Raw genomic sequence first — 26,013 nt, forward strand, 5'->3', positions numbered from 1 at the left:
ATACAATTATATTTTATTTTATATTATATAAATATTTTGGAATTTTTAAAGATTGATATAAGAGGAGACTTAAAAAAATAAAAAAAAACTTTAGTTTAAAATATTTTTTATTTAGATCTAATAATAAGATTATTTTGGAATGTATTCTTGAATTTTGCAATATTTTACCGTGATAAATGAATATATATAAAATAAATTGATGATATACACAATTGATAATATATTATTTATCATTAATGATTGCAAATAAGATCGGTATCGTCTAATGGCGTATATGAGTAATCTCGCGCGATAAAATCGCGATCGTAACAATATACGAACCGATACGTTTGTTTAACGCGTGCATCGTGCGGCGGAGGCGGTTTATCTGTGCATACATAAGGTGAATCTCCCCTTTTCCCTTCCTCCCTTCTTTTCTCGAAGGAGCTGTGTACTATCATTTCTCTCTCTCTCTCACTGTGTTGTATTAGCATTTTAAATTCAATCGCGAGACATTGACGCCCTTGAGCGCTAATGGACTCTTTCTTTATCCTCCTTCTGCCGTTCTGTCTCTTGCCATCGCGTCTCGATTTTCTTTCTCTCTTCCTCCACTTACAAATCCAGTTATATCATCTCGCGGCTTTGCTGTAAGGCGAGTGGCTCGTCATTGATAAATAGGCTGCCCGTTTCTTTAATCCCAATTTTTTTTTAGTACGCCGCGAAATCCTAAATTTAACTCTAACCCGCTTTTTAACACACGGAAAAAATATACAGGACGTTTTAAGGGAAATACGAAACGTTCAAGAGTTATCATCCGTCTTTTGCGAGCTTTTTCGATCAATTTTTTAGAGTAAATAGATAAAACGGAAAAATTGCATTCTCTTACAATTAATGAAAAATAAAACAATTTTATTTTTGTTGAAAATTTTGAAAGAGCGAAATTCTATGTTATGCTTATAGTTCATTTTTCATTCTATCTGTATAATTTTGTTCACATACTTGTTTAAATTATTATTATAAAACGTTTTATAAAAATTACTTATTTTTCACTTATATATAGACTATTTCTTAAAATTCTTTAGTTTATTTTATTATATTTTACTTATTTTGTAACTCACTCTTTTATTTTATTTTCTTCCATTTTTTTCTCTTATTGTTCGGTTTGTCGATTTTAATGTATTTCAAATCGATATTATTTAATCACAAATTAAATGTGAATTGTACGTGCATTCCAATCGTTTCGCTATTAATAGAAAATCGCATAGAACCGTGAAAATGCAGTTAATTTTTACGATTATTTTTAAATCTTTCTGCAAGTTCTTGAAGCCGAGATATCTCACAAATTCGCGCCTGTATACCGGCTTTTTATGAAGAAGGAAGAAGATGCGGGCTTGGGAAGTTCTTGATCCCCCATTAATCGTCTCTATTAAAGTTTCGTCTTTCATGTCTGTTTCCCCGAAAGGCCAGCCGTTCTCTCGATTCGAAATCGTCGTCGATAGATCTGATATGGCCGGCAAGGTTTGCAATTATGACTAATTACTTTGTAATTCGTACAACGTTTCTAATGGCATGTAGACAAATACAATAGAAGTTTGATTATTTGAACGTTATTTATTTGAATATTTGGTCATTCTCGTGCAGTGAAACATTCAATTATATGAATTGTGTTATCTTATTGAGACACTAATGGAACAAGCATTTAAATAACGTACGAATAATCATGGTTCTACTGTAAATCGCATTTAATGCGATCGGTAATAGAAACATCGAACCGCAAAATGTGTACCTTACGTTGGCGGATCATCCGTTACTGTTCGAAAAACACCAGGCTTGCACCCACCTGCGTCGTTTTCCACCCACACAACGTTTCCGAATCGCTTCATTTTCGTTTTACGCATATAAAGGAGCTCGATATCGCATTGTCGCACAACTTTGCAACTTTTTGTCTTAAAAAAATTTTCTCTATATCATTTTACAACATGTTTTGAATCATACAGTTTTATCGCGTGTAGAATTTTAATGATATCTATTTTCTTGTTTTACGCAAATACAAATATTTTTATTATACATGAAGTTATATTTTCAGTTTAAGACATAGAAATATATAGTCAAAGTTTTAAGTAAATATGTATATTTATATCATTACTATTTTTTGTGTGAGATACTTTCTACAATTACATGTTTAAAATATATAAATAAGCGAGAGAGAAAAAGAGAGAGAGAATATATAAATAATTATGTAAAATATTTATATATATGGTATTTATATGTTTATGATATTTTTATGACAGACACATACATTTGCATATTTAATGTGCAAATATATTAGCAATAAAACGAGTGGAAAATGGGTGAAGGAAATCGTGTTTTGCAGCTTGATGAAAATTCCTGAAAATATACTTCTCGTCAGAAGACGATTTTACGAACGTGCGTGCACGCACAATGCCATTTGCGAAAACGTAAACTCGTTTCGGTGATTTCCCTCTTCTCTCTTCATCTCTCAATTGGCAGCGATAAAACCATTGCGAGTCTTAAACTCATTTTAAACGATCATTTACGATAGATGAAATTCTATGATGATTTTCTATTTTTATGAATAGAAATATATACTGGATAGTGAATAATTGCCAATTTTATAAATATAATTCAAAGAAGTCAATATTTTTAATAAAATCGATTCACTAATTTTAACTTCCAATTTTTAATTTGTTTTTTTTTAGCTTGATTTTGTTTTTACTTCTTTTATATTTTATTTTTCAATTTTTTAATTCAATTTTAATCTCTAGTTTTTAATAATCGAGTAACTAACATTATTTACACAATTGACAATACCAATGTCTTTATCGCGAAAACAGAATATGTTAATAGAAAATAAGAGATAATTAAACCATTTGTAATAAAATTTTGTTAAATTTGATAGATAGAAAGTTATACTATATATATTTAAAGATTGTACTATTTGCGAATAATAGATAGCAATAGAATGTGTTTTATTGACGAACACGCGCATGCATGGTCACAAGGATGAGCACGCACTTAAATACAGGTGTGGGGAAATATGCAGGACTACGCACGCAAGTACACTAATGCTCGAGTGTTCGTCCACGAGCGTGGACAGGAAGCATAAATTTCATCGCAAACATAGCGCGAGTGAGAGAATACGACACAATATAACGTGCGTGCTTTTGTGCATGCTACATTTTTCTTACACTCTTAACTTTACACGAATAAATCTACGCGAGTCTGCGAGCCTAAATTCCATAAGTCCAAAAGAATGACATTTCAACGTTATTGTCCATGGTAATCGATTATAATCTTTCTTACTAATAAATAAAAATTTGATTGGATGCTACGCTTTCGCATCTTCTAAATTTTCAATTGATAAATTAAATAAACAAAGTCATTCTAATTCTTAAATACATAAAATAGATCCGACTTTTTTTTAATTAATAATTATTTAAGTTCTTAAAGTGAAAGAAATAATTTCTCGAATCTTTAATTAATCATTATTTAAATTAAAATTCTCTTGAATAAATAGAACCGAATTCTTAAATAAACGGATTTGCAAATTTTTAATTGTAGTAAACATCCAAATTTAAATTTCTTCTCTTTCTCTTACATAAGAAAAATTTAAAATTTTTTACTTATAACCATCTTGCTGAATAAGTAAAAAATTACTAGTCTGTCAAAATAAATTTGTTATTATCTAAAATTAAGCACAAGATTCAAATTTGCAAAGCGCAGAAATGCCACAGATTAGGGTGTCGCGTCACGGTTAGCAACGCCAATAAAAAGGAGGGGAAAAGGACGGTAATTTGCCGTAATTAAAGCGGTATAATTGGTATAGATAGCGTCGCGCCGCGTCCCTCATCAGGCCTTTGTGTATATTGTTTGCTTTCCTCTTCATCTCCATTCGGAGGCAGAGCAAAAATAATCCTGTCCTCTTTTAAAGTGCGACATGAATTCCGCTTAATCGCGCGTACCGCCAATTTTCGTACATCATGCCGGACATAAAGGATTGACGCACGTTTTCTATCTCGTAATCTCATGACTCTTAAAATTCAGTCCAAGTATATATTCCGTCATGAAGATTTAAAGAAAACTATCGATATTAGAAATCTCTTAAAAATCTGAATCTATTAAATTCGTGAAAAATAATTCTTTTATTAAATTTATTAAAAAATTAAATATTGAAAAAGTAGGGGGGGGGGACTCTTATATAACAACTACTGCAATAGCAGATTTTTTTATATGTATTGTTATAATAGGATAGAAAATATAATTTTTAATATAATAATAACATACATACTTCTTTCTGTGTTCTTTCACCACAATTTTGCAACAGATTTTAGTTAGTAAAAACGTTAACACACCTAGTTAAGAAATTTTTATCGATAATCACGGTTTCTTTGGCTAAGTTTTGAAAGATAAAATACATGATAAATTTTTTTATTCAAATTAAATTGTAATTCAAAGTTTATTCTTCTCTTTGCGTACACCGTACACTCGACCTCGAGATTCGAGGGTTATTCCTTTTTGCAATCGCAAATTTTCGAGTTACATGCGGCATATATTCTCGAAAAAATCGCCTCTCCCGAAACGGGATACGTATTTTTAGAAAGTACACTTTGCAAGATACCGCGTAAGACTTGCGTGTAATTCCCCCGAGGCATTGACCTTTCGAACTCTTTTCTCACTCGCGCAAACATATTGTCCTCACCGACATGTTCGTGCTTTACCGCCTTTTCCGTCGCAAGACAAGAGACGCGTTTTACCTCGTTTCTTCCTCCCATCTTATTGTTAATCGCAAAAGATAGATGTGTGTGTGTGTGTGTGTGTGTTCATAGAAATTTTTAATATAATATATTGGGGATACATTATTTTTATTTTTATATTATTTTTCTGTTTTCTCTTCTACTCTTTTATTGTTTTTATATCTCATTATACTTATTTAAAGGTTGTTTTTCGTCGATAAAGATATTAATAATAATAATAAAGCAAAAATTAATTTTTTGACCGTAATGTCATAAATTGATCATGATGGGGCATTCGACGGAATTTTATATGATTTTTTTATGGAAAAGAAACGTAGCGACAAACATTGCGATAATAGCTTTGAGAGATTATGACTATCGATCGCGGCGCGCTTGTGTAAGATACACAGTTGGCCCGCCCGCATACGAAGAGCGATAAATATAGCCTATAAATCTATCTTATTATCTTGATTCTTCCGTCTTCGCAATAAATATATAGCGAATATCTATCATTTGCTATAAATTTTAAACAATTGTGATTTATTTCTTCTCGTTTTTTTTTTAACTTATTTTTATAATACAAAGTTTCGCATTTATTTTTAAAAAAGAGAAATATTTTTTAAAAACATATTTTATTATATAAAAAATTTGTATATATTACTTGCATAAAAATAAATTTTATAAATTATTTTGGCAATTTGGCAGAGATTTGGACGGATTTTTTAACATTCTCAAGATGAGAATCTGTTTATCTCTCGAAACAAGAACAAGGTCTTTATTAGGATTATCGATTTTTACATGTTCACTTTTGGGTGGACATCTCTAAAACAGATGGCAGGTGGAAATTTGCTGTAGTCTATATCCGCATTATTTTTATTTTTATATTATTTTTCTGTTTTCTCTTCTACTCTTTTATTGTTTTTATATCTCATTATACTTATTTAAAGGTTGTTTTTCGTCGATAAAGATATTAATAATAATAATAAAGCAAAAATTAATTTTTTGACCGTAATGTCATAAATTGATCATGATGGGGCATTCGACGGAATTTTATATGATTTTTTTATGGAAAAGAAACGTAGCGACAAACATTGCGATAATAGCTTTGAGAGATTATGACTATCGATCGCGGCGCGCTTGTGTAAGATACACAGTTGGCCCGCCCGCATACGAAGAGCGATAAATATAGCCTATAAATCTATCTTATTATCTTGATTCTTCCGTCTTCGCAATAAATATATAGCGAATATCTATCATTTGCTATAAATTTTAAACAATTGTGATTTATTTCTTCTCGTTTTTTTTTAACTTATTTTTATAATACAAAGTTTTGCATTTATTTTTAAAAAAGAGAAATATTTTTTAAAAACATATTTTATTATATAAAAAATTTGTATATATTACTTGCATAAAAATAAATTTTATAAATTATTTTGGCAATTTGGCAGAGATTTGGACGGATTTTTTAACATTCTCAAGATGAGAATCTGTTTATCTCTCGAAACAAGAACAAGGTCTTTATTAGGATTATCGATTTTTACATGTTCACTTTTGGGTGGACATCTCTAAAACAGATGGCAGGTGGAAATTTGCTGTAGTCTATATCCGCGCTTTTTGCGAAAGAGGCAAAAACAACGTTGGACGTCGTCATAAACTGATGCTCGTAAAACTGCTCGACTTTCACGCGACTTCCACGGGATTTCGATATGAGACTCAAATCACCTCCTCCACAGAATCTCACTACATAATCTCAAAATTCCTTCGACAGTCCACTACACATATAGTTATATAGTTATTTACGAAATTAAATCATTTTATATATAAAATGAAATATTCCAAATATATTTAATTCCAAAATTGTATTGAAAATTAGATGACACGTTTATGTATTTATTTAAGTGTATACAATATGTTAGATATTTTAATCTTCAAGATTTCTTTCTTAAATTTTTTTTTTAAATAATTAAAATTTATATTAATTTTTTTTTAATTTAAGAAAAGAAACGATGTCTTCTTTCTTAAATATCATAATATTCTTGCCCTTAATTTGGACACATTTTATAAAGTTTTATGAACTATTATATCTGAGGAATATATAACGATGATCTTGGATCGCATGCTGATCGGTTCACTAACCTCAGTCGTCCGAAATATGTATATGCTGTCAGTTCCGCGTTCTATACTGCGATATGTAATTATTCTAAAGTCTGCATTTGAGATCGCACGCACGTAACACACGTGGTACAATCTCGTCGTCGGAATTAGGCCGCCCACGTTCGCTCGTCGTCGACACCGAAAAAGCGCGATAAAAGCTTTCGGTGGCCAGATGGGCACCGGTTGCGCAAGCTCTTTTTCTCTTTCTCTCTCTCTCTTTATCTGCTTCAATTTTATTTTATTTCTCTTTCTCTTTTCGCGAAAAACGCTAATGCATTTTGCAATGATACATTATTATTAAACAGTGATATTTATATAGTAATATATTGAGAGATTATATTTAAGTTTACTATATGATTTATTGAAATAAAAAACTACTTTATTTTACCGTAATTTAATTCCAAAAATTATATATGCTTATCTTTTTAATTTATTATTTTAAAGATTGTACATATTTTATTTTTTTCTCTACCATTGATGTAAGTTATAAATTTTTCTACACGAAAGTACACAGAAAAAAATACAAGAGAAAATTGCAGAATATTTTTATACAACAAAAAAATATATAGATGATAATATTTTTATCTCTCTAAGTCGGATTATAGGAGGAAGGAAAAAGAGAGAAGATGATAATTTCATACTATAGGGCGGGGTTCGGGACGAGAAATGCGGGACACATGTGTTCCTCTGAGGGGATCTCCTCTTCCGAGGTTCTCTCTCTCTCTCTCTCTCTCTCTCTCTTTCTCTTTCTCTTTCTCTTTCTTTGAGAAAAGGATAATTACTATCTACTTGTTAGTATACATAAGAGAGGGGATGATGCTGGGATTGAGATCAGGCGCGTTGCAAGGATTCCAAGAATTAGATACCGTCCACTTCCCAGAAACGAGGCGAGACACAACATAGGAAATATATCTACATATATATATGTATATATATATATATATTTTTTTTTATAAATATAGTCTTGCGTGAAGAGAGGAAGTCATTGATAATAAAGAATAATGTGGTATAATGTATCTCGAATTGCACAAAATATGGAGGCGATCGAATATGCTAAATACAACTGTTATAAATCCTAGTTTAGTAGTTTTATGAGATAAGAAATCTTGGGTAGAGAAAATCGTGCGAATATACCAACGCGTCCGAATGTGCCATACGTCAAAATCAAACGGCTCCTATTTATAAGTTTAACGGCGGGCTAAGCCAACGGCAGTTTCGATCGGACACCTGTTCCCATTCAAACAAACGCGAAAGGCGGTCCGATTATTATTTCAAACTGCAATGCCGCCAGTAAACCCCAGACATCATCGTCCGCAAATCTGTGAGTTTTCCGTGTCACCTTGTATCATCTTTCAACAAAATCAAAAATCTTTACGAATGTTAAACTGTTGAACTAGAATTTATAAACGCGCACAGAGCTCTTAATATAGTTTGTGACTAAAATTAATATTTTGTTAGACGGAATATTATTCTCATCAGTCGCTAGTTGCAACATTATGCCCATTGCATTGTTTTTGTATCACTCTGAAAAATTATTTTTTTTTTTAATTTTTATACCGTTTCAAAATTTTCATAAATATATTAAGCGGAAATAATTACTTCCATAATTTTTTTTTGCTGAAAAATTATAAGACTATTGAGGACATATACATTTGATCCGATTATTATTAAAATCTTTAAAATATCTAAAACATTTATGTGAAAATATCAATTATCTAAAATATATCTAAGATTATGAATTTAAAAATATTTATAAATAACGCCAAAATTACACACACATACATACAGACACATACACACATACACACACACACACACACACACACACACACAAGTGTTTGTTCGAGCTCTTGTTCATTTTGAGCGTATCCCACGTCTTCCACCTCGGCACATATAGGTCATTGGGTATGTTACCGAGGGGACCCTTTGTCACGCGCATATATGGACCCCGAAAGATCTCAAGCCTGAGGAAGTCATTTCTTCTTTTTCATCCTCTTATTTTTTTTTTTTTGTTGCTCGCGAGTATAAGAAAAAGGCGGAGGTGGAAGAAGGAGGCACCGTAGAAGGCCAAGAAGGAAGAAAAAGAGGAGGAGTTGCAAGGGCATTAGGCCCGACCGAATACGGAACGATAAAATTCTTACGAAATACCCGCATGCAGAGAGCGAAAGGAAAAAGAGCGATTCTCCTTCTCTGCGATTAAGTAACTCCGCGATTGCTAGTTGAAAAATTTTGTCCCCTCTAAAAGATTTAACCATTGAAACTACGCAACCGTCATTGAATCTTGTGGCTTTCTTTTTAAATTTTTCCTACAATTCTAAGATAATGTGATAGGCATCAATTTTTATTAAAAATTCAGATAATATTTTCGAAGAAATAGGGCTGATTCTTTTCCAAATGCTATTTTTAATTAATTTATAATATTATTTTTTCCTTTATTCTTTCAACACAATTTAAAAAAATAAATAAAAATATAGAGAGGTAATTAAATTTTAATTATAATATATCATGTTATAAAAGTGATTTAAAGAGAATTATAAAGAGCACATAGCATATTTCTCAAATATATCTTTAAAAATATTGATCAATTTACGAGCAGTTGCGTTTACCTATTGTCATTATAAATTCATTGTTTTATGCAAAATGGTTTGCTATATGAATAAGCAATACTTTCTTTATGTGAAACTTTAAATAGTAATTTCGCCATAATAAATCGAAGATTTTTGTTTACATCATGGAGAATCGGATTTAATTTTATATTTTTTTTATACGATAGATTAATTTTTCAAAAAATTGTTGCGAAAAATAGAAACGAAGTGGAATATTGCCACGGTAGCAGATTTCTTGCGTGTAATCGATACGTAAGGATCTCTATACTCCAGAGTATAAATTGGATTTAAATTTATTCACGATCAATATATCTCCGCTCGAAGTCAGTGATCACGATTCATTACCGCTATCTGATAGGATAAGGTTAATCAATAATTTATAAGATGCGAGAGACCGTGAAAGTGACGGGGCGACGAATCGTTATTAAGTACAAAAATTGATAATAATTGAAATCAATCTCTCGATTCCCGAGTCAAACGCAATTACAGATATTATATCACATTTGCAATTTTAATACATTATTATTGTATTATATATTATGTTATAAAAATTTATGCCTTAATTATTATATCATATAGTTTGAGTGCTAAAAAATTATAAATCTAAAATATTTAATTATCATAAATAAATATAAATAAATAAAACATAAATTTATAAAAAATATTATGTAACATTGTTGTATGTAACATTGTATATCAATATGCACAATTTAACATCAAAATTTAAACTTTATTTAAGAATATATATTAAAATATATTAGGAATATATTAATTTTCTCTCTTTAATTTGGAATGGCAATTTAAATCTGCAGATAAGATACTCCGATTTTCCTTCGTATTTCTATCAGTTGAAACGTACGGGTTACATAATTCTCATTAGTGGACCGCGTTTGTAAAAATACCGAATATAATGAATACCCGGTGTATCCGGTACGTTCCTGAAAAATGCGGCGAGAAAACTCGTTGTGGGTGGGCAAGCAAGCGAGCAAGTGAGAACTAAAAGGTTGTCAATCCCTGTCAAGAATAATTTTGATAAATGCGTTCACCAGAGACCCCTCTCCCCCCTTCCCAGTCAAACGCGACCAAACAGAGAAACGGTTCATCTTTCAGCATACAACTGCTGCCGGAAGCACAATATCGAAAGAAGTACGGAGCATGCGCATATTTAAAACTTTAAAATCCCATTTAGGAGAAATAAATATTTGAAAAATGTGAATATATACACACACGATTATTATATTATGTATATATTTATATTTTATTTACATAACTTGTAATTTATAATTTTTATATTATTTATCATGCTTTATATTATTTTATAAATATTAGTTAAAATCGAATTTATGCATAATTTAGTTTAAAGAATGCTTTAAAGAAATCTACACTTTTGAAAGAAAAAAAAACAAATGCTTATTACCTTTTAGTTTCACTTAGAAAATTTAGTATTTAATAATCATAAATTTTTAATATTAAACAAACATTAAAGAATAATAAATGTAAAAAAATATTAATTTCTTAAATTATTAATTCAAAATATTATAATATTAATTTGTCAAATTATTAAAAAATATGAATTGTGATTTTAATGAGTATTCAACGAAATTAGTAGAATTTTCACAAAACCGGTTGAGACGAGATCGTCTTCCTATGTCTCGTTATCGGCAGTTTAATTGTACAGGTGCTGTATTGAATCGGCTCGCGCGTCTCGTGGGCGAGTGGATCGATCATTGATAGATCGCGATTGAAGGTCGCGATCGGAAGGATAAGGATTGGCAATTTCTGATATGATTATGATATCGTCATTCTATGGCAGGAAAGGGACAAAAATAAATATTTATAAGTGTAATTTTAATATTTAATTATAATACATATTTGAAATATGATATGATGAATAAGAAAGAGATTCCAATTTTTCGGATATATTCATTTTTGAGACACTATCGCAAAAATGAATATACTGAAAAATGAATATACACTTTGCATTCCGTGCGACACAATATAACGAGGTTTGCGCCAATCTTTCTCAGGAATTCCGGAGAGGCGAGTCTCCGCGGAGTGAAGCGATAGAGAACGAGCGACATCCTTGATTGCGGTTTTCGCAGAATAATTTATTTCGAGAACTCGCGCGGGTCTCTCCCGATTTATAATTACAGGCCACATTTAGGAACCCCCGAATCCCTTTAGGCTCGTTTGCGCCGATTTTTATATCAATTTTTCTCCTTTACGAATACATATTTACTTCCTTCTACATATAATCACATTTCAGTTTCAATAATGTATATATGTTGGATTTATTTCAATCGTAATAAAAGTGAAAGCAAATACCAGCCAAATTGATTTTTTAATATCTTTTTTTATTTAATTGTAAGTTCATTTTCCATTTTTTTCAATTTTTATTCCACAATTTTTTCAATTTTATTCATTATTTAAATTTATCCAAATTGAAGTTAAATTTAAAATCTTTGAAATATTTTGTTATATTTAATATGCTTAATTAGCTTTAGTTAGACTTAAATAAATATAATGATGTTAAATGCACGCGTTTCAATTCTCTATCAATCTTTAATTATTTCAATTTTTTCGACAATTTGACTTTTTTAATTGATTAAAAGGCTAATAAAATAAAATTAAAGCTAAATTTATCTTCGAAATACCCAATTACATTTAGTGCGCTTTCACGCTTAATTAGTTTCGCTTGTTTCACAACGACCTCACTGCTCGTGTTTCCAGGTTAGATAAATGGTGAAAGCCTGGCGTAAGCCATGTACAATCTGAACGTGAACATGAATCCCAGCCCGACCGGGGCTACGGGTCTTCTCGGTGTCACGGCGGCGGCAGCCGAGGTTACGCCAAGGACACCGGAAATCGTAAACTCGCTGATCGCCATGACCAATCCCTTCGAGGGCTACGGCAGCGGTAACGAGAAGGGCATGCGAGATCGCACGGACTCGACTAGTAGCGGCGAGCCGAGCCCGCCCAGCGTCCAGCACACCTGTAGTCAGCTCATCAAGGAAGGTGAGTAAAGATGACATGCACGACATGTATATGGTGCTGTATAAATAGATCTATATACGTAAAAAGTTGTATCTTACCAAGCAAAATTTGCGCGCAGAGAATTTCTCTTTATAAATGTGAAAATTCGCGATTTCCTTTACATAATAAGCGAAATGATAAAAATATCAGTGTCAATTTTATGAAAGAAAGTTATGAACGAATAAAAGTAAAATCCTTCTTTAAAAAATTAAAAAATTGCAAACAGTTGAATATATACATGTAGTTCTTCATAATAAAAAAATTTAATATTGTAATTTGCCTAACAAATAATATATATACATATATATCTGTAATAATTATTAATTTTTTTATGTATTTCTATTTTTTTTTAAATTAATTTTTTTCCTCTTTTTCTCTTTATACATTTTTTATATATAATACTTTTAGATATAAAAATTTTGGACCGTGTAAAAAAAAATTTAATTGTAATATTTTTTATAAGATATGAATTGCACGACAAGAGAGAGAGAGAGAGAGAATGTAGACCACATTTAACAACGAAATTTGCATTCATTTCACCCACTTTATCTACATTTAACGAATAGCAGTGGGTGACACTGTTGGATGTTATCGTTCCGCTGGGTAATAAACGCGTTTTCTCTCTCTTTCTATTTCGCTCTTCTTGCGCTCATTCCGTGCACAGCGTAACGCATTAAATTGCGAATCCTGTTCCTTTCAAATTGCGAGTTACGTAACATGTACGCACACATATATATATATATATATACATAAATGCGTACATATATCTACACAATTGCAAAGGGGGATCGTTATCGTAATTACTTTAGCGGTTTTGTTTGCACTGATCGCATCGATCTGTTATACTAATCACTAAATTAATTAGTTGAAATTAAGTTGATTCTCGAGTGTAGAATTTGCGTAGAGTAACGCTTTGATAACGGATTATATATCGTGAGCTCTGACATAAATAATTCTTAATTATCGCGATTTAGTCCCACGAAGGTCACGAGAATATCCTTGTATATACCGTGGAAATATTAGCGATCACTGTTATTTTCTATGACAGTAATATATTGTGTATTATATTTTTAAATCTACTCTCCGGCGGAAGTCTATAATTGATCGTAATGTTAAGAGACATATGCAAATTAAAATGTGTTTACTATCTCGTGCTACATAATCATATATATTTAAATCTTTCTACCTTTTATATTAGATGAACATGATTTTTGACCCTCATATTTACATATTTGCACAGTTACATTTAAAACTACAATGATAATACTGTTAATATTTTGGATAAATATATACGAATAAAATCAATTATATTTTTTAAATTACATTAAAATTTAAATATATTAAAATTATAATTATAATTAAACTGGATTTTTGAAATGAGGAATATAAGAGTTTTTAATTTAAATAATATCTTATTTTATATTTTAAAAAACTAGTAAAAGAGGGGACACCATCTTCCTTTCCCCACACACACAACGTGTAATTTCTAACCACGTCTTTGAGTACTTCCAATGGATTTGCGACCTTCGTGTATTGCAAGTGAACGCCTTGTCGATGTATCTGGGAGCGAAGTTAATCAATGAGAATCAATTAAACTCCCTTGGATAGGGCTGAAGCTGACGCTGCAGACGAAGAGGCGGGCGAATAGTAGTGGCGACGACAGCAAGAAGAAGACGAAGAAGGAGGACAGCGGCGCCGACGACGAGGAAGAGGACGAGGTGAGCAACAACAACAACAAGAGTAGTGTAAGTAAGATTTAATTTCGAATTTTACTGTTTTTCTCAGAGGTGAGAAAGCCAACTTTACGTATATTTTGTGCAAAAGTAAGAGTTGCGAAAGTAAAAAAGTAAAAAAGTTGATATTGGTTTGTTCTTGATCTCTTGTGAAATTTTTTGACAATTTTATGTAATTTTTTATATTAATTAAATTATTAATTAATTATATTAATAATTACGAGGAATTCAGGACTTGACATAATCTATTTTTTTCGAATTTTTATAAAATGTCATAATAATTATTCCTATTAATTAATGCTATAGACATCATTTTGAATGAAAAAATACAGAAAATATAGTTAAAATGGACAGTTGCACTAAATGAATATTCGCGAATATCTACACAATTCCATCTCTCCTGGCGATTTGAAGACGTCTCTTGATCCCAGACGTCGAATCCTTTCGATCCTTCTTGTGTCCTTGACTGCCGTTGCGACTATTCGCGTGTTCGAATAGATTAATTTCGACAGACGCCGTCGGACCGTTTCGACAGTTTCGGTATTCGCAAATTTACATGCTACGCGCAGGATCGTTCGTTTACGACTCGTAGTGCATGCTGCTAAAATTAGCAGAATCTCAAAACGCGAAGAAATAACATCGTTCGTATCTTAATCATCACAAATCACGCATTTGTAATCGTAAAAATATATGTATTTAATTCTTTTCAAAAAATATTTTTATTTTTTGATTTCTCTATTTATTTTTTTATTCTTAAGCAGATTTAATATTATTATATAACATCATTAAATATGGAATAATAATAATAATTTTACATAACTTTGCAGAAGATATATATGAGAGATATATAATTTATTAAAATTTTGTGCTAATTGAAAATACATTATTATGATATATTTTATTTTTGAATAACAAAAGTGTTTAATATCGAAATAAATTATTCTATAGAGAATTCCGTATATTGGAAATTTCGTAAACAGCTTTTCGATCGAATATTAGATATCAAAATGAAATTTATAGTAGCTGAGAAATGTCAAGGCAAAAAATGTATATTTCATATATAATATATAAAAAATGAATAAAATAGAACCATATATCTTAAAAGCAAATATTCAAAAGAGAAAACAAACTTAATTTATTTTGTTTCTTCAGCACACGTCCTTCATCCAATCATAAATAATACAATTTCAAGACTAGAATGTTATTAATTTTTTTTATTAGGCGGAGGAAAATGTTTTTAAAATAAAATACAAATTTTGCATCCTTCCTAAAATAAAATATTAAGATTTCGTCTTAATGACAAAAATTTTGATCGCAATATTGATATTTTTCCTGATATTTTTGATTCTAAAGTTATGAGACTCAGAATTTTTCTTACTTAAGAAAACTGAATCAGATACGATTTTAATTAAAAACTGTTTAAAAATTTTGAAATTGCGAAAATTGAAAAATATTATATACTCGCATATTTTCCTGTCTCTATATCCAAAAATCGAGCCCAGCTTCGTTCAAGTAAAGCATTGATTTTAACACCTTTATATGAATTCTTGCTAATGCTCGTAAAAATGCAACGAATTGCGAACGATTATTTTTCATATGACTTATTGGCCGTTTTTCATTCAGTGGAAAACAGATGGATTTTTATGAAGTACGCGACTTATGTCGATTGAAACTACAGTTTTGAAAGCTTCAAAATAAAAATCAATGAGAACTTATTAAAGACTGAATTATTTTGAAAGTATCACATATTATATAATAGACCGTATTATACATATATAATAGAGAGTTTATATATAACTGCAAGATTGGAGAGATTCAAGAAATTTTTAACTTAATCTTAAAATCAGAATGCACAAACTTTAAAAACCTAATAATAAATAAAATTTCCTAACAAGAGAATTGAAGCTCCAAGAAAGTTCTTCCTATTCCTAAAAGAAGATAATAAATAAAATTTCCTAACATGAGAATTGAAGTTCCAAGAAAGTTCTTCCTACTCCTAAAAGAAGATAGAAAACGAAAACGTAGAGTTTTTTGCCAAATTGAAAAGATTCAAAAATATTTTTAAATTTTTTTTGAAGACTTTCTTTCAACATTTCGAAATCTAAGAACATCGAAGATTTCGAATGCGAAGAATCGGAATAAATAGAAAATTTCCTAATGACAAAAAATGAAGATATCCAAGAAATTTCCCTTCTCTCCCGCGAAAGGAAACAGAAGATGCCAAGATCGAAAAAAAAATCCTTATCGTTTGCAGCTGACGCCGGAGGACGAGGAACGACGACGACGGCGACGCGAGCGCAACAAGATCGCGGCGACCAAGTGCCGGCTGAAGAAGCGGGAGAAAACGGTGATCCTTGTGCAGGAGTCCGAGATCCTCGAAACGCAAAATCACGATCTGAAGTCTCAAATCCAAGAACTGGAGACTCAGAGGCGCAGGCTGGTCGATATGTTAAGTCTTCATAGCCCAACCTGCTTAAAACAGGGCATAGACACGACATCTTACCAGCAGTACGCCGAACCTCTTCAGCTGTCCAGCTATCAGGAGAACTTCGTGCAACAGCAGCAGCCTCCGCCAGCCCTGAATCAGCCGCAGAACTGCGTGACCGAGTATCCAGTGAAGGTCGAGGAATACGAAACCGATTTCTATCGGCAAAGTAGCCCCTTCATTCCGACGACGTCGGATGCTGGTTGTACGGTTTAGCGAAACGGCGAATATCGTTTTTCTTCGCCGTTTCTTTTGAAGAAGAGAGGATCGTCGAGAAGCTCGGAAAGCATAATTGGCTCTAACTTTATCTAAATAATATAGAATTTGAAAAGATATCTAAGAGATTTAAAAAATAAATTCTTTTACTAAATTATAAAAATATAGATATATTCTTGTTGCTATATAGTTTCACAAGTCTGTAAATGACAAAACTAAAAGAAATTGAAAACTATGATAAGTCAATCGGTATTAATAAAGATGAATCCTTTTATAGGCAGAACAATCCAATCTCTTGTGTGTGATTGTAATGGTTATTTAATTCTTTCTATATTTTTACTATTATATCTTCATCAATCTTTTTTAATGATAGTAATATAATTTTAATTATGATTTGAAAACTAAAAGTTCAAGGAAAAGTCTGAAAGAAAAATTCTGATATTCTTAATATAGAAAATTGTATATTTTATATTATTTACATTAATTCTATGTTAATATTTTACAAAATTTATTTTGATTATATATGCACAATATATTATGTAAAATTTTATTTTTTACTTATATATTTTGAGTACTATATTTTAATAGACGAAAAAAGGTTGGCGTCGTAATGGCAAAAACAAGATTATATGCATTCCACATATGAGATATCGCAGAACTGAAGAAAGGAATTTTGATAATTATGTTTGATTTCTATTTTTTTTTATGTTTTAAATTTAATATTTAAATTTAATTTTTTTTCTAAACAAGCAGTCCGTGCTTCTCTTCGTTAATCTCTCTCGATCGTAAAAGTCCGTAGCTCGTAAGTCGATTATTATATCATAAACGCGAATAATGATTTTTATCTTTCGTCTTCCTTATCATTCATCGATCTTTTTCTTCTTTTTTTCATTTCATCTGTTTCTCTTTCTTTTTTCTAACGAGCTCTCGTTATACTCGAAAAACGTTCGACGTAGAGAACGCTTGAAGACATTCCTTCGTAATAACCGTACTGTGACATTCTTAAGGCCTTATTAATAATATAATCGATAATATATGTAAGGTAGAAGAATGGATTGTGTCTAGTGATGCTCTCTCGCTCCTCTACAAGAATTTTTAAAAGTTATTTAGAATATTTAATAAAAAATTTTTTTGAACTTTTTCTCTTTATATTAAAAATTATTTATGATTAAACATATAAAGTTTAATTATGTTAATTATATTATTAATTTTCTGATTTTTATGATTAAAATTCTCAAATTATCCATAAAATATTTTTAACTTATTCATTTTGATTATTAATTTTCAAAACTAAGTTGTAATTTTAGTTAACTAAAAAGAATATTGTTTCTATACCTTAGCAGAACTTTAAAAGTCTGCTGGTATTTTTGCTATTTGGCGAGTACATTATTTTCTTTCTTTATCTCTTTTTTATGGTTGTCGCGCCGACGAAAAAAATTAGCGAGGCGAGCGAGCATTGCTAAAGGATATCCAGTCGTTAAATAATAAGCAAGAACCGAGACACAGCGCTTCGTACATTTAGCAATTGAAAAGAATATTATTTATTTAAATCGTAGTAAACTGCATTAAAATTTTAAGAAATATGGAAAAAAGAAAAATTTTTATTTTAGAATATGAAATGTTTTGTTATAAATTACAATTTTTTTTTTGTAAATAATATTTTATTATATAAAGTTATGGAAAACTTACAAAATATAAAAAATAAGAACGTTTTAATGTACATTTATTATAAAAAAAGAATTCGGTGTATTTAGGAAATGAACTCTAATTATTCGCGAAGCGCCTGTCTCGGATTCGTGAAACAGTGAGAAAGAGACAGTACACGCGAGTATCCCGGTGTAGGTAAATCTGTCATTGATATAGATTTATATATGATTTGTATATCTGTCATTGATATTGATATTGATTATCAACAAGTCGATAACGTGCGTTTTAGAGGATACTTATAAATACGAATGACGCGAATGATATTTAATATTATGTACGTACGCACATATATTTTATACAAAGATATATTATATAAATATGTGAACATATACGTATATAGGGTGTCTCAAAGATCGCGTATTATTATGCAATTCTTTCGCATTGCAGTTACATAATATATGAGCAAGAGATTTTATAAAATAAAGCATGTAAAAATATATTTTAAAAAAATTTTTAATGTTATTACAAATTATTTATTAGTTATATGAGAGAATTGAAAAATTGTTTTTCGTAAAAATAGTGATTTAGCATGTTGAGACACTTTGTATATATGTATATGTTATATACATGTGCAAAAATGATCGCATAAATAAGCCCATACCGTTAATAGTTAACGAACACTTAATTACATGACGATTATTAAATGCTAGATTCGTTGAAGAACAGAGAATTACGTGCCTAACGACATACCTCAATTTGTTACCCTCCCTCAGTGCGTTTGCAAATTGAGATTTTACCACGATTAATACTATCTCCTATTATATTTAGTTTCGATGTTCACATAAAAGATTATTACATAAAGAAGATAGAAAGTGAAACAAAGTAATGCCAAAGAAAACTGTGAGCAAGCACAAATAATATGTATAGTTCATCTGTAATATTTGTAATAAACATAATAATTTTCACAAATTTGCTGAGAAAGAAAAAGAGAAAGAGCCCAAATTTTGTATTTTTTAAAAGAATTATTTAATATTTTCAAAATCAAAGAAACAGAAACTTTATTTTATTGAAATATATTTGTCTCCTATAATTAAAACGTTTTTAATTTTTGTTGAGTCTTAAAATAATTTTAGATTAGTTTTGAATCGATTAACTCTTTGAAGACTCCTCTATAAAACATTTTGTTTTTTATTTTGGCAAACGCACTTTGGGAGCTACGCTTATAAGATGATTTCTCACGTAATTTTTTATGGAAGTTAGTTTGATATCTTTAGCGAAGTGCTGTAATATTAATCAACGAAACAAACGCTTACAAAATCGCGGACTAAATGCCTTTTCCTCTTCGGAGTGTTGCCACCGTCAGATTGATAAAACCGTAAGATTTTCCTAGCGCTTTGTGAGCAAAGCAAAGCGAGATAAAGTCTTTCGTGTTTTCCCTTTTTTTTCCTTCGACAGTATACCGAATTTACGAACATAAGTAAAATCCCGGTATGACTTCTAATATCCGTAAATCGTGAAAATGGCAATCATGCCAGTATCACACAACAGCGACACGTGTGAATGGTGCTATAGGAATATTACCCTTTTTATAGAATTTTTATTAAGTTGCCAGAACAGAGTATTTAATAGTTTAATATACATCTGATTAAATGTCAGACCGAGATATTTTATGAAATTAAAAAAATAATATAAAGTTAATGTATATGAAAAGAAAATATCCGTTAAAAAGATTCGTTTAAAACGCTTCAATAAATTTACGCTGTATTTAAATCGTAAATTTGCATTGTACGCAACCTCCGTGATTCTAAATACATACCCTTTTTGTTATTTGAATACTGCCAGTGCTAAGATCCCGGATATTGTGGCTTCTAGTACCTAAGAATTTGTCTTCTTCTTTTATCAGCAAATTATTAAAGAATTTTTTCTTTTAGAATGTAAGCGTTGCTTTTTGGAGCAAAATTAAGCTGTAAATGAGTAAGGAAAACTTGCCAAATTTTCACCGACTAAGAGAATTGGCATTATTGTATCTTCTACATATATTACTCAGTACCTGGCTATGGTTTTCCATACAGTATGGCCGTTTTTCCCGCAAATTCTTATTAATACACCGATTATGCGAGCGAGATGGAAAAACGGCCGATAAAATTTTATCGTTGTAACCTGTCAAAAAATTTTATTCTTTAAATAAAAGTGCCTTCAATACTAAAAAATAATCTAAACTTTTAGAATCTCCTCTTATGTGTGTGTGTATGTAATATTTTATTCGAAAATTTCGATTTGAATTAATTTAGAAATTTTTTAATGACAGAAAATAATACATAAAACAGAAAAATCAAGATAATTATATACTTTTTTATATTTTCAAACAAAGATATTGCAATTACATTTTCTTAGATTTTAAGTTTATTTTTCTTATTTTTAGGAAATATGATTAATGAAAAAGAAAATAGACGATTTTAGATTACTGTTTTATTATAAAATTCATTAATATATTATGCGCACATCATCTCTCTCACTTATCTCACTTGCCAAAGCAATTCAGTACCGAGTAAACACATTTTTGTGTTATAAATAATAGAGGGACATACAACAACGGAAGTAACCTTATGTGTGATCTTAACAATAATCTTCTTAAAAGTAACAAGAATCTCAGGATATAATTTATGAACCTCTGAAAAAAAGAAGATAAAATGAATATATTAAAATATAAATCTATATTATTAATGATTAAACAAAGATATACTAATATTACAAAAACTTACACAATGATGTTGTTGATTGGAATATGAATTAGCTTAACAAAAAATCCTATGAAGCCCATTATGCAAAAGCCAATTGCAGTGGCAATAGCTATCTTTTGGAACTCTGCAATGTATAAAAGTATAAGTTATGACTAAACTATATTATATGTCACGTTTATATATAGAGTAGTCAAAATTAAATTACCTTTGCGATCTGGCTTGGTACATCTTTTGACAAGCCGTATGCTGTCCTTGGCAAATTGGCGACCAGGCTCGGTGAGCTTCTTAATTTGATCCATAGCGATTGAGATCCTGCTAAGAAAAAAACACAAACATAGATTAGAAAAAACAATTATGCATGCCCAATTTATCAAATAATATAGATATTTGAAGCATTGAATTTTTAGGAATATTCTAAGCTCTTAAGTAATACATTGACTATATTTTTTATTATTATTATGATATTATCATATTTACTGTCACTATGTGCGATATAAAAATATTTATTTTGTATATATTTTGTATATAAAAATATTTATTTATTTTGTTAAGTAAAAGTATTTTGCACTTAACACATACAGATTTAAAAACGTAGCTTTGCACTTTAATAAGTTGCAAGCTAAATTTAGGTTATAAACTTTTATATATATTTGTGTGAGCAATATTGGCTATTTTATAAAATACCAACGAATCTACGTCACGCATACAATACGGTGCACCAAAAATATTTTACTAAACATATAGATACAGAAATCGCATTTTTGTACTTTAATAACTTAATATTTGGGTTATGTCAGAAATCTCTTTAATAAGAAATTATACACAGCAATATATGTATATCTCGCGAAAGAAATAAAATTTGTACCAGAATGGGAAAAGATAAAATTATAAACAGGAGAGATGCGATACTCACGTTGCGCGTTACTCAAGTACGTTGCACGAAATGTCCTGTCAACGTATCGCTATGGAATATTTTGTGCGAGTACTCGAAACGCTACGTGGACGGTGCGGTGTAAGGACGTCACTTCCTGACGACTGATGCTGGCATCGGAGCGCTACGATGTTATGACGCGGGAAACTATTCAAACAGCTGTGATAAAATTTCTCTTATAAAAGCACAATAATACATTTTTCATTTTTGCTGATATATATATTTCTAAAAGTATTAATTTATATTTTATATTTTATAATAGAAAATAAAAGATAAATTTTTTAAATTTGTATCTTTCTTTTTCAGATTTACATCGCTTTTATATACTTGCGTTACAAATATAGTTTTAACTTTATTAATATTTTTATTATTATAAAGCATCAATATTTGATAACATGTCTATAATATTTTCAATTGCTATAAGTGGTATGAAGCTATACCATTCATTTATGGAACTATATAAACAACAATAGTCTCACTATCATTAATCGTAATGAGATGAATTGTCGCGTTAGGTAAGCGCGATCTTATAAATTTAAACGCGCGGATCTCACGCAAGCGACTTTAATATTCACGTTGAAGTCGTGGAAGCAACATGACACGAAAAGATGTTGTTTTCCCGCTATTATGCTGCATAGTATCTTCTCTTGCTTTCGTTGTCGAAGATTGTGGTAAGTTTGCATTCTAATCATTTTTTACAATTTGTTTATGCAAAAGTATTAGCTATTATTATTTTTGTAAAAAATATTTGATTCTTTTGATTAGTTTATTTAATTTTTAATAATTAATTATTAAGTTTATAAATTGTACGGGTGCGCACGGAATAGCATTGAGAATGAATGAATATACACCAATATCTTATATACAGGGTCTCCCATTTTAAATGACAACCTCAAATAATTCTTGAACAATGCATTTTAAAGAAAAATGTGAATATGATGAAAAATAAAATATCTCGTAAAATATTTAGTTTTCGATAATCTTACGTAATACTTTTATGTACAGAATAATGAGACAAATCAATTGTTATAAAAAACACAAATAAGTGTTAAAAAAAATACATTATAAATAAGTACATACTTTTTTTTAAAAACAATTATTTTCTTTATGGGACCAACACGGATCCCCGATCCAAAATCTAATAAGATCGTCTATTGGCCCCCTTTGAACGCTACAACTTTTGTCTGAAGCATTTTTCTCTAAAATGCATTTTTAAAAGATATTTGAGATCGTCATTTAAAATGAGACATCCTGTATATACAATATATATGTATATAAAGTGTCATGTGCCAAAATTATGTTTTTTTATTATAAATTCCTTGATCAATTCGAAATCGACTTTTTTGAACTAAAATACCAAGGCATTTATAATTAATTATATGAAATAAAGGATTGAACTATAATTTATATAATTGATTGAGTTTTAGGAAAATAAATATTTTAATAGAATTTTAATTTGAACTAAAATACCAAGGCATTTTATATAATAATTAATTATGTGAAATAAAGGATTGAACTATAATCTATAAATCTATATAATGGATTGAGTTTTAGGAAAATAAATATTTTAATAAAATTTTAATTTGAAATTTAATTAACAAAAGTATGTAAATATTAAAAGTTGTAAAAATAGTGGAAGTTGAAAAAGAGAAATAATTTTGTCTATTGTTATTTAAGAAAAAGTTGTCTCTAAATTGGCTTTATGAATTTATAATCACAAAAAATGATTTTTGAACAAATTTTACATACTTATTGTTAGTGTTATATTTGAGTATAATTTTGTATATTTAATTAGATTTTTTCTAATTTTTTTAGAAACTTCTGATAAAGACCATTATTTGAGCTTTAAAGTTGATCGAGATAAAAATATTGTATTTTACTGCTTTAAATTTAATTATTTATTAATTATCCATTTCTCTCGAAAAAAATTAATACAAAATTAAATTGTCTTAATTTTATAGATAGCCAATGATATATAAGAATTTTATAAAGATTGCATGAAAATTTCTAATTGTTACGTTGTTACTTTACCTTTATCGTTAACCATAAATTACAGGAAAAACGTTTACATTCTTAATTAAGGATGTAATATCGGAAGCTATTAGCAATATTACACGCAAAGCCATTTAATTATGTAGTATCTTGAATGTTTGTTAAATTACGCGTAATCACATCACAGCTTACCTGTAATTTTGTGATACTACAAGGTAGTAATGTAAGGTATAATTGTAACAAATTGGCGATATGAAGCAAACGCCTTCACACGTGTTTATGCAGAGTATTAATTATTTATATTAATATTTATCTAATTAAATAAATACTTATGATATATATTTATTTGAATTCACATTAAATGTTAAAATTATTCGTACTGAACTTATTTTAAATGAATTCTAGGCTCGGAGTTAGGTAAGTTTAACGAGATATCGATCTCGAGCTGTGACTTGTCCGAAGAAAAGTGCTCGATAATCCGTGACAGCGAGATACATGTGTCCATGAAATTTACACCAAGTTAGTAAAAATATTATAACTCAAATTATACATTTTTGTGATTTTTTTGCAAATTTTACTACTGCGAAAAGTTATGTATTAAATATGCGCTATTTAGAGATAAAAATGAATTTTATTTAGAAAAGAGGTTTAAATTGCAATGTAAAAAATAATAATTAAATAATAATTAAAAAGAATATATTAATACATAATTTAATTTTCTGAATTTTTTGAGTGCTCATATAGAAATCTAATTTATATGTTTTCTTTGCAGGTGAAGATGTTTCGAAAATCGAAGCGCGCGCATTTGGTGTCTTAGCCGACGTGCCTGTGCCTTTCCCGCTAGAAAAACCTGATGTATGCAAGGACTCGGATTCTGGGATTAATTGTCCTTTGAAAAAAGATCAGGAAGCTGAATACAAAGCTTCAATTTTTGTGGATAAGAGTACTCCAGCGGTATGCGCATGGAATTTCAATATGATAATTTATCTTTTATAATTTATGAATATTTTTCAAAATTTTATATTTTATTTTCTATTTTCTTATATTTTTTATTTTATTTTATTTTAATGAATCTCTTATCTAAAAATTTTGTTTTCTTCTATCAATATAATAATGCGCTTTTTCTGCTTTTTAGTTGAGTCTTGAAGTTATGTGGGAGTTTAGAAATGAAAAAGATGAGAAGATAATATGCGTAAAATTTCCGGCGAAAATTAAGTAAAACGTAACTGGCGCTTTTATGGCAACTATGACAGATTATTGCTTTCCAATATTGAACATATTACCAGTTTTCATACAAAAAAATATAAATCCCGCTATATATTTTCAACGCACATTTCGACGCAAAGCACATTGATTAAAATTATGGAATAAATAAACGACAGAGAAATATCTCTCTCTATAAGACAGAGTATTTTAATAGCAGAGCTTTTAAAATATATAAACTATACTGCGTTCACGGAGAGAACAACCTCGCTTTTCGTCCGGTTCGGTCAGATCCCGCCCGATCGACCGCCCATTTTGCCCCCTCTATGCTGTCAATATTGGTCTTGCAGCTTGCAGATCCGGCTAATTGACAAAGGAGACCCGCGCATTCCTTAATGAATTCTTTCAAACATTAGAAAGTTAATATGATCGATACGCATACGGCATTGAAGTAACGCGCTGAAGTCTCTCACCTAATCCCCACTCCGCCCAAAGCTGCGCGAAGCGAGGTTGTTCTCTCCGTGAACGCAGTATAGAAT

At 29.9% G+C, this 26,013-nt stretch overlaps 3 protein-coding genes across 6 annotated transcripts in view; 2 read left to right on the plus strand and 1 right to left on the minus strand.

Moving 5' to 3' along the window:
- LOC115243175 (activating transcription factor 3) overlaps positions 1-20,817 on the plus strand; it is a 30,574-nt gene extending 9,757 nt beyond the window's left edge. For all 3 annotated transcript variants that reach the window (XM_029819951.1, XM_029819950.1, XM_029819953.1), the window contains exons 2-4: positions 12,224-12,508; positions 14,135-14,271; positions 16,514-20,817. In XM_029819951.1, the coding sequence (XP_029675811.1) occupies positions 12,256-12,508; positions 14,135-14,271; positions 16,514-16,960 (837 nt within the window). In that variant the 5' untranslated portion in view covers positions 12,224-12,255 and the 3' untranslated portion in view covers positions 16,961-20,817. The remainder of the gene's footprint in view (positions 1-12,223; positions 12,509-14,134; positions 14,272-16,513) is intronic.
- Positions 20,818-21,058: 241 nt separating this feature from the next.
- On the minus strand, positions 21,059-22,402 carry LOC115243172 (protein transport protein Sec61 subunit gamma). Of its 2 annotated transcripts, none has more exons than XM_029819932.1 (4): positions 22,262-22,402; positions 21,554-21,660; positions 21,370-21,472; positions 21,059-21,278 (listed from the first exon to the last, which is right to left on the minus strand). In XM_029819932.1, the coding sequence occupies exons 2-4, from the start codon at positions 21,645-21,647 to the stop codon at positions 21,269-21,271; spliced, it is 207 nt and encodes a 68-aa protein (XP_029675792.1). In that variant the 5' UTR covers positions 21,648-21,660; positions 22,262-22,402; the 3' UTR covers positions 21,059-21,268. The 2 variants fall into 2 exon arrangements, with proteins under 2 accessions (XP_029675792.1, XP_029675793.1); XM_029819933.1 differs by having other exon boundaries at positions 21,554-21,663; positions 22,262-22,388.
- Positions 22,403-22,742: 340 nt separating this feature from the next.
- On the plus strand, positions 22,743-25,979 carry LOC115243185 (ecdysteroid-regulated 16 kDa protein-like). The gene is made up of 4 exons (XM_029819966.1): positions 22,743-22,950; positions 24,677-24,790; positions 25,044-25,225; positions 25,407-25,979. The coding sequence occupies exons 1-4, from the start codon at positions 22,875-22,877 to the stop codon at positions 25,488-25,490; spliced, it is 456 nt and encodes a 151-aa protein (XP_029675826.1). The 5' UTR covers positions 22,743-22,874; the 3' UTR covers positions 25,491-25,979.
- Positions 25,980-26,013: the final 34 nt, after the last annotated feature.

This window comes from Formica exsecta, unplaced genomic scaffold, assembly GCF_003651465.1.
Source record: "Formica exsecta isolate Colony F162 unplaced genomic scaffold, ASM365146v1 scaffold696, whole genome shotgun sequence".
NCBI classification, from domain to species: domain Eukaryota; kingdom Metazoa; phylum Arthropoda; class Insecta; order Hymenoptera; family Formicidae; genus Formica; species Formica exsecta.